This window comes from Perna viridis, chromosome 2 (assembly GCF_037379345.1).
Source record: "Perna viridis isolate PV_CMFRI_1.1 ecotype Kerala chromosome 2, ASM3737934v1, whole genome shotgun sequence".
NCBI lineage: Eukaryota > Metazoa > Mollusca > Bivalvia > Mytilida > Mytilidae > Perna > Perna viridis.
Genome location: NC_142446.1, coordinates 55740808 through 55750667, shown reverse-complemented (window position 1 = coordinate 55750667; position 9860 = coordinate 55740808). Strand labels below are relative to the sequence as shown.

Here is a 9860-nt window from a genome sequence, read left to right as displayed (position 1 = left end):
AACAAGTACCTGTGTCCAAAGAGCCCCGTAAACAAAACAATGTAAAAATCATTACACAAATCGTTAATTTGAAATCGTTGAACTTTAAAATTACCAGTTCACGATTAGTTTATAATGAAAGCATTAGAAGTTATCTGCCACTTGACAAATTACTTTGTATATAACTTGTCACGAACCACCACAATGCATGCATCTTGTATTGTCCCTGTGGTCATAAATAAGCAATTAATTTCAATGAAGCGAAATCGGAATAGTTAAAAACAAATTATTTGATTATTTTTTGATTCAATGAAGGTAACCACATTTAACAAAAACTGCAAATACAATACTACTAATTTAATTAAAACAGACGTGACACAAGTTTTGACTTTTAGAAGGAAATTAAAGCCACATGATATTAGAAAAGTGATTTAAAGCCGAGTAAATTTCGTTCATGCCCAAATACAGGAAGTACAAACGAGGTGCAAATTGTCTACCCCCTCCTTTATTTCCAGTCCTAGTGCATAGTAAAAATTAATATAAAAATAGGGGATGAGGTATGATTGCCATGCAGACAGTCATCCCCAAGAAGTCAAGCAACGAACAATTAAACTTCTACAAGTCACCACACGGTCTTCAATGTCTGGCAAAACCCATACCACAAAGCAAGCTGTAAAAGGTCCCAAACTAAACGAAGTCAAACTACTAGTATTCATATAAGACAAATATCGACCGAATATATAGAAGACGTATAACAAATTACCATTAGCATAAAAAAAACCACAACAACTGGACTACAGGTTCCTGGCTTGGGACAGGCACATCAAGTATGTAGCGGGGGTAACCCTAACCTGGGACAGGCACAATAAGTATGTGGCGGGGTTAAACCCTGACCTGCGACAGGCACATCAAGTATGTGGCGGGGTTAAACTCTAACCTGGGACAGGCACATCAAGTATGTGGCGGGGTTAAACCCTAACCTGAGACAGGCACATCAAATATGTGGCGGGGTTAAACCCTGACCTGGGACAGGCACATCAAGTATGTGGCGGGGTTAACCCCTGACCTGGAACAGGCACGTCAAGTATGTGGCGGGGTTAGACCCTAATCTGGGACAGGCACATCGAGTATGTGTGCGGGGTTAGACACCTAACCTGGGGCAGGCACATCAAATATGGCGGGGTTAAACCCCTAACCTGGGGCAGGCACATCAAGTATGTGGCGGGGTTAACCACTAACCTGGGACAGACACATCAAGTATGTGGCGGGTTTAACCCATAACCTGGGACAGTGGTGAAAAAAAAACCAATTATATAACTTACAATAAAAATCTGTTGAATTCGGATTTAAGCCTTTTTAAAATAGTATCAGTCTTTATAAAGTCTTCATTATTTATACATGTCTTCAACACTAACCTCGATACATATGAAAAACCTATTTAAAACCCACTTAATTCGCGAGATGTTATCTACATTTGTACTTATTTTGACAAATTACTTCATAATTTTGAAATTATTACTCGTAAATTATGATTTTCAATATAAACAAAATTGGGTTAATAAGTCGCTATAAATTGTTAATCTAATTTCTACTTATGAAATAATTTACCCGACTAGACATCTTATTATAAATAATTTAATAACTTTTGTAGGTCTGTCTCCTTTCTCATAAATACACTGGTCTTTTAATTATGATAATATGTTATAATTTTGAAATAGATTTTCTTCATGTGCCAATAAATTCTGCCATTAGCAAAAAAGATTTGAAGATTATAAAGATAACGCCATTAGCAAGAAAGATTTGAGGATTATAAAGATAACACGGACACGGACGGGCGGACAGTACAAAATTAACTTCCTGTTAGTCTGGTCATTGCGTTCCATAAACATATGTAATAGAATTACAAACACCTTGTCTTGATATCATATACTTCCATGGAATTGGCACGCTTATAACATATACCTATAATTAAGGAGATAAACCCAAGGGAAGGGATATAACTCTTGAAATCTTTAGGAGGTAGACCTAGGGTAAGGGACATAACTCTTGAAATCAGTGATATGTTTGTATCATATTCAATTGCACCAAAGCCTCTCGAGCTTTTATTTGAAGCAGAATAAAACGAATCTAAGTTAATTAGATGCTTACATAAGATTGATGTAAAATGCTGAATATAAACGTTCCAATGATTTTTAAGAATTGTGTCCCTTACCCTAGGTCTACCTCCTTAACTACAGGTCTATGTTTATAATCACTATTACAGTTACATCAACTGATGAGAACGAAAATAGTGGGTTTGTATCAAATCCCTTCTTTTTTTCACAAGTACGAACATATTAATTAAGTTAAAATATCACTAAGACAAGGTTGTCCATTTAGGACTCTTTTATATATGCTATTTGGGGACGGCGTGATATAATTAACATTTAAATAATATTCTGGAAGCAGTTGTTTTCCTTCTTAGTGTTCTGATAGTAATCATTTCAAAATGACGTTGACATGTCAAGGGAATGTTCAAGAATTTTAAAAATCTTGAAAAAATAGGATTGGTGGTGGTTCATACAGAGGCTTTATGACACAGCTTAATTAAATAATCATTTTTATTTATAACGCAATTCATTGCTTTTTAATATCATTCATTTACATATTTGAATTATAAATTTGTGTCAATTTAAAATTAATCAAAACTGTGGATGACTATGATTGACATTTTATTGTACCAGGAGGAAAACGTGTTTAAAAGACAAAAAATTACATTTATTCTCAATTGGCGATTTTAACACCTATAAAGTAAGTTATGAAATTAACAACTTATCTTAAAGCGCTTTATAAGTTTTTTTTCTCACAACAAAGACCAGAAATGCTTATATATTCTAAAATCTAATCTTTATTATTCATCAAACTATAAAAAAAAGGATCGTCTTTGCAGGCAAACTTTTTTTTATATTTTCATCTTTGAATAATTAGGAACGTATATAAATGTATGTAGTAGTACGAAAAGCTAATAAACAGCGTGCTTTGCCAATATTCATTATCAAGAATCCAGTGGGGGGGAGGGAATAAACGGCGAAGCGTTAAATTCTTGCGATCTCAACTGATTACAGGTTAAAGGTACCTACTTGCATTTACGAAGAAAAGAAGAATGACAGGATGATAGTGTAAACATATTCCCTCCAAAACCTCCAAAATGTTCTCGTAAATCTTTTCTTTTTACAAACTAAAATGCTTCACCTATGTGCATATCATTTACGTCAATATTAGTATTTACATGTACATGCACTTCATTATTCAAGGCTTCATGTTACCATCAATATGATTGTACTTATACAAAAACATCCAGTAGCCAATATGAAGAGAAGATATTTATAGTACACTCATAAACAGATCATTTTGTCAAAGAGGGAAATTCATATCATCGTAAATGTATATGACTGGCCGTGAAATTTTGATAATATTTTCTATTGTTTATAATGAAAAGTAGAGATTCAGTCATACACATCTAAAAGTAGAAACTTCACAAAACTGTAAAAATGGTCTCAAAAATGAAAAAAAAACGCATTATACCACACCCTTTGTACATGGTAATCATTTTGATAGAATATCCTAGGTTTGTTTCTAAATGTTGCTGAAATTTTCGAAAAAAGTAACAAAAAAAAACTGTTGTTCACGATTCTTTACACTTTCCATTCACGATCAAGCTACAATATCAATCTCTATCGCTAGTTATCTACTTAGACATTTTCACATATTGCGACGAGATTCACTTAAAGAATATTTCATGGTTTGCTGTCATTTTGCTGACCGAGAAACAAGCCTTAACAAATCGCAAGAGAAAACGATTCATTTCGTGGATTTAAGTATATGGCGTAATATCATCACTCAGCGGCGAACCCCCCCCCCCACACACACACACTTTTTGTCAAAAAATTTAGTTAATTTCGTGCTAAATTGTGGAAAAATTTAGCAAATGATATCCTGAACCCCACTTTTTCAAAATCTCTGGATCCGCCACCATCTCTCGTAATTCAACTTTAACAACAAGAAAAACAAACTCTCCATGACTCTTTTTTATTTATTCAGTCGAAATTTGATGAATGGAGACCAATGGAGACCATATGAAGCGATATACATCTCTCACTATCCATGAAACCTTTAATAACATGTATCAGCTAGCTAGATTAGCCGTAAATATTACATGCTTGTTATATGACACCGATTTTATTTTTTTTTCAGCGTCAACAAAATGTGGTTCACATTATTGTTGAGTTCGGGCCTTGTTGCTACCATATTTGCCCAGGGAACACCTGCAGACCCTGTCTATCCACAATGGCAGCCAGGAGGCGTAGATCCAGTTGGGGGTGGTGGTGGTGGAGGGGTAGATCCATATTTCCCCCTTGAGCAAGGCGCTGCAGGTGGGCAAGGTGGACCTTTCGAATTCGGTGGAAATGCTGGTGTCCCTGGTGGAAATGAATTTGCTGGACTAGGAGGTGGCCAAGAAATGTTTCAACCTGAACCAGGAATGGGCGCCGGAGGTCAAGGTGGGCAACTTTTTGATATGGGAGGTGGTGCCGGAGGTCAGGGACAAGGACAACTTTTCGACATGGGAGGTGGTGCCGGAGGTCAGGGACAAGGTCAACCTTTCGACATGGGAGGTGGTGCGGGAAGTCAAGGATTCGATCAACTGGGAGGCCAAGGAGGATTTGACATAGGAGGTGGTCTAGGTCTAGGACACGGACAAGGAAATGCTTTTGATTTTGGCGGAGCTCAGGGTCAAGGTCTACCTGAATTAGTGCTGAGTCCTGGAGGCGGAGGGTTAAATCAAGGTCAATTGGTTCTTGGTGGAGATGGAGCAGGAGGAGCTGGAGGTGGAGCAGGAGGAGCAGGTGGTGCAGGACTAGGATTAGGTCCAGGCCTAGATTTAATTTTAGGCGGAGGACTCGGTGGCAATAAAGGGGCAGGTGGAATGCCTGGTGGTGGCGGAGGAGCGGATAACTTCGGAGCGGGACAAGGACTTCCGGGATCAGCAGCAGGAGCTGGTCAAAATGCTTACGTTATTATCCCAGTCAATGCATTTGGACAAGGGGCAGGTCAACCAGGTGGTTGTCAAGGTGGTGCATGTGGTCAACCAGGCGGAGCATTAGTTGATCCAATGAGCCAAGGGGCAGCCTTGCCAAATTCTCTTGGCCCGTTGTCAGAAGTTATTGACCCAAATATGGACCCAGCACTTCAGATCACTGACACATTAGCAATAGGGAGCCCTGTTGGACAGTCAATGCCAACTTTGCCTAAAAGCAAATATCAAAAACCGTATGGAAAGCCACCAGTATATGGAAAACCTAAACCTTATGGAAAACCTAAACCTTATGGAAAACCTAAACCCTATGGTAAACCTACGAAATATGCTAAGCCATACGGAAAACCACAGTATGCTAAACCTTACGTAAACTCATACAAAACATCTTATGGGCCACCCAAATCATATAGCAAACCTATGTCCTATGGAAAACCGTATGGGAAACCATACGGAAAACCATGGTTCACATACGGAAAACCTTATGTGAAGAAAATTGCGGTTTATGGCGGACCTCCAATGTTTCCTATGTATGGAAAACCATATGGCAAAAAAATGTACGGACCAGCGCCTAGGCCATACGGAATGCCACTACCAAGACCATTCGGGCCAATTCCCTTCTGGAAGCCGATGCCATACGGGATACCAAGAGGTTATGGATACGGAGGATACAAAAAATACGGCAAACCAAAAAAGGTAATTGACCGTAGTAGGAACCGGGTAGAAAAGTACTAATATTTTAGTAGATAGATTTTCATCATTTTTGTCTAAGATGACCTTTAACGAACATATTGTGAAATTTCAGTGTATAAAATAATTTTCACTATTTTGCAAATGACTAAAAATTGGTGTAGAAAATTTCTTAATTAGTGTTATAAGGTAAATTTATCTGCTATACTTTCATGTTTCAAAAGAAGATGGGGTTCACAAAACATATTTTTTTTTGCAATTAAAAGAAAAAAATTCCATAGAACATTTTTCCGCCAAATATTCCCTCACTTGAAAGGTTCTTTGTAAAGTCATTGTTTGTAATTTTACGAAATGCAGTTTTATGCCAAAAATCTTTTTGAATAATTTAAAGATTTTTTTTTCACATCATTTCGAACACTATTTACTCAATGAAATACATACTCCTGTATGTTTATGCAAGATGACAGAAAAGAATGCTCTGTGGAAAAGGTATGACCTATCTTAACGAACCTTTATCAAGAGAGCAAAATCATGTTCATACAAGGCATGTGGTCTTTAAATATCGGTAAATTTTAAATATAATGCAATACATAGGACTATTTCAATCATAATCTTTATAATTTCAGGTAAGGTATTGCTGGTAAGACAGGCTCATGAATACAAATACATGTATACTCAATATTTTTCTAGGTGCCTGAAACTTACAACATGTACGACCAATATCTTGCACTTCGTACATTTCCGCTTCCTTCGTTTATTTCAAGTTGTTGAGGCTTTATCTATACATATGAAGTACTAAACACATAAATTCTATAAAATGACAATTAAAGAAATCAGGTTTTTGAACCATGAATTGTTATAACATAAGGAGAATGGATATGATGAATATGTCAAAAGACAACAACTCCACCAGGATAAAAAAAATGTCAGCCCAAAGCTATTCGTGGATTTTCAAAGAACAACGTGGAAACCTTCACACAACTGATCAGGATGCTGCTGGTCTCAAAACAACATTATACACAGGTACAGCGAAATAGTTGCCTACCTTTTTTTGTTATTCAAATATAAGAGGATTCATTTTAGGTACACTTACACCGACACACATGATCAGAGTCGTTGTTAAACAACTATACTATAATTTTGTTCTGTATTTTCAGGGTGGCTATTAAATGCCTGAAGGAACTACCATCAACCATAATTAAAGAAAGCCAAATTCACGAACTGCATACCAATCAGTCGTTCTTCATATCGTATCAGAAAAGATTTTCCCATGTCTTGTATTTGTTATTCCTCTTTTGTATAAATATTGTTTTTTAATTCCACCTTTGTCTATTTAGAAAGAGTAATAGTCAGTAACACTATAATATAAAAACAAACCTTAACAACGGTGAGGGGGTGATATTATTTTGGTTTCTTAACCTTCCTCTCATTAACACTACCATTCTACAACATAGACATATACAATACTTTTTAAGGAACCGGCAGGCAAAAGAAAACGGCCATGAATAAATATGATTTAAATATTTTAATTGTTGACTTTGATAATAATTACTAGTCCGTTTATATTGTGATGCCGTGTTTTCAGAGCACAAGCTGTGTTAGACAAACAAAACATGCAAAAGAGAAAGAATACACAACGGTTAAAAAGTATTTCGAGTTAGATCAATGTTGTGTTGAGACGTGAATCAATCAAACAGAAGGCAAACATGTAGGCGTATCCGAGGGGAATGTAATGATTGATTACATGGAAGAACTTGGATACATTCGAGTGTCCCTCCCCTGAGGCCAGACTAGTGCGCCGTCCTTTTTTCTGAATTTCTTCATCCACCACTGGAAGTACAACAAAGTACATATAAAACGAACAAATAAAAACATTTGTCTTCATTCCAAATTTATAGTACGACACTGTAAACAGGAAGTGGATGAGATTTCCCCTTTTCAGTCCGATTGTCAAATCGTGTATTTAAGTATTTGTTTAGATTTATTTGTTTTCTGATTTTGAAGCGATGCTTCTGTCGTTGCAAAAAGTTTTTTTAGTATAGTTGTTGGTTGTACAGTTCGGTTAATACTGAAAATTCATCTCATTTTGTTGAAACAAAGCTATTTAACGCAGACAAAAATCCAAGTATGTTTTTCTTATTTAATTATTGAATTAAATTGCCGTTGAAACATATTTAAGTATTACTGAGTTTTAGTTTAGGCTCCTTTCTTAAATTAATTACCAATACTATGTTTATAAGATATCAGGCACGTTTTTTTTTAAAACATCCACAAGAGGAAAGCGTACATGGAGAATATTTGAAAATGAGAAAAACAATTTAGTTTCGAAAGTTCGTGCGAAGTTAAGTACATGTACCTTGTAAAACTATCCAGCTGAAACTGAGGATCGAGAACGCCAAATATGGCAGGGGACTGGAGCACTGCATTGTTGACCATACCAGATATTGTATCTGATTATACATGTACTACATTCAGTGACTATACTCACGAAACCAACCATTTTATTAATCCGCGGTCAAATTTGTGTATTCGAAAAAGTGCGACAGAATGTTACTGTGTGGTGTAGTCTAATTAGTTTTCTTATTATTGTACTGTTTGCCGGAAATTCAAAGTCTCGTGGAGATGCATTTATTGCGTATGATTTATACCAGATTAAAATAGCATACATCATATTGAATGTTAGCGATCTGTCTAAAGAAAGTCTTTGAATGAGTGATGCCTAATACAAGATTCTAATTTTTTAATGTTAGTTGCTACTAAATCAATAAGTCTCTAAATAAATAAAATGTATATAAAAATGTGAGATACTTACTATTTTAATTTTTTTGTTTGATTCACTTTTCAAATATTTTCGAATTCGTGATTTATTCATTTTTTTTTGCTTCAAATCTCTACGATCCAGCAAAGCGACAAATACATAATAACATGATCCGTTCTTGTTATTGTCAAGACCGGATGTCCTGTCTTACATTGTACTAATGTGCTAGCACTTTCTACATTAGCATTTAGGTGCCTTGATCGTCTAATCTCTTTCAAAGAACAAGAAAGTTACGGAAGCGTATTAGCGTCACCTAAAATTAATTAAAAAATATTGCACTATAAAGCAATAAAATAAAAAGGTTTTGTGACGCTAATTCGCTTCCGTAGAAGGTTACTCATTTACTTTGTAAATAACTCCCCTGGTCTCACACGTACTTTTCAAAGGTGACGCGACCCGCGATGTATAAAAAAAATGCACCAATTTCATGTAAACCAATTCAAAGAAGTAATCCACCTAACCCGGTCTTTGGACAGAAGGAAATATGTTTTCTTTTTATTTCCGAGGTTGTTCTGTTTTGTTAATTTGTTTTGTTTGTTTTGGTCTCGACGCTCGTTTCGTTGCAAATACCATTGTCGTGTAATATAAGGAAAAAAAACGAATCTGTCCACATGGTGGAACATTTATGATTCATGATGCTAAAAATTGAACACTTGAAGAGACGACTTTAACCTGGAAGCATTCATATCCTTCTTCATATTCTTACTTGTATGTAAAACAAATAGCGAGGAACAAAATTGTTTGTAACTGGCAAGCTCTTTTAATGTATTTGATTATTCCAACATAAAAAGAAGCGAATGAAATGATAACACACAATGAACATTCCGAACAGAAACTGAACTAAACCCTTTTGCCATATAATCAAAATAAACCGAGTGTACTCCTGAATTCCTTATCCGAAGACCAGGGTTATTTGAAGTATAATTTCAGAATCGAATGAATGTCCAAGACATCTTCTGTATGGTAGGCCGTATTTATATTTATTCTGATTTGTAGATATCTTGAATAATTTAGTAGATATCTTCTATTTTTTATAAAGTTTATGATTTACTTTTTAATTAAGATATCTGATAAAAGATATGTGATATCTTATACAATTTTGTTTATTAGGTATCTTATACAGTTTCTAACATGTCTTAAACAGTTTCTAAGATATCCATCTTATTAACGTTTTTTATATAAGATATCATAAATACTTTATGAGACATCTTATAAATGATGTACATGTACGATATATATTTTATGAGATATCATATAAAAGTATCTCATAAACTTTATCAGATATGTTATCAACTATACATT

The 9860-nt window shown here is 35.3% G+C and overlaps 1 protein-coding gene across 2 annotated transcripts; it reads left to right on the top strand.

Annotated features, from left to right (window-relative positions):
• The first annotated feature begins 2638 nt into the window (after positions 1-2638).
• Positions 2639-7235, top strand: LOC148626130 (uncharacterized). 2 transcript variants are annotated; one of them, XM_088571212.1, is made up of 3 exons: positions 2639-2769; positions 4213-5746; positions 6898-7235. In XM_088571212.1, exons 2-3 carry the CDS (start codon positions 4223-4225, stop codon positions 6907-6909), a joined length of 1536 nt encoding a protein of 511 aa, XP_088427338.1. In that variant the 5' UTR covers positions 2639-2769; positions 4213-4222; the 3' UTR covers positions 6910-7235. The 2 variants fall into 2 exon arrangements, with proteins under 2 accessions (XP_088427338.1, XP_088427340.1); XM_088571214.1 differs by lacking the exon at positions 2639-2769 and having other exon boundaries at positions 4157-5746.
• Positions 7236-9860: the final 2625 nt, after the last annotated feature.

Bases quoted from the DNA above. Each gene is read 5' to 3' on its own strand.
- LOC148626130 (XM_088571212.1), top strand. From the start codon at position 4,223: ATGTGGTTCACATTATTGTTGAGTTCGGGCCTTGTTGCTACCATATTT.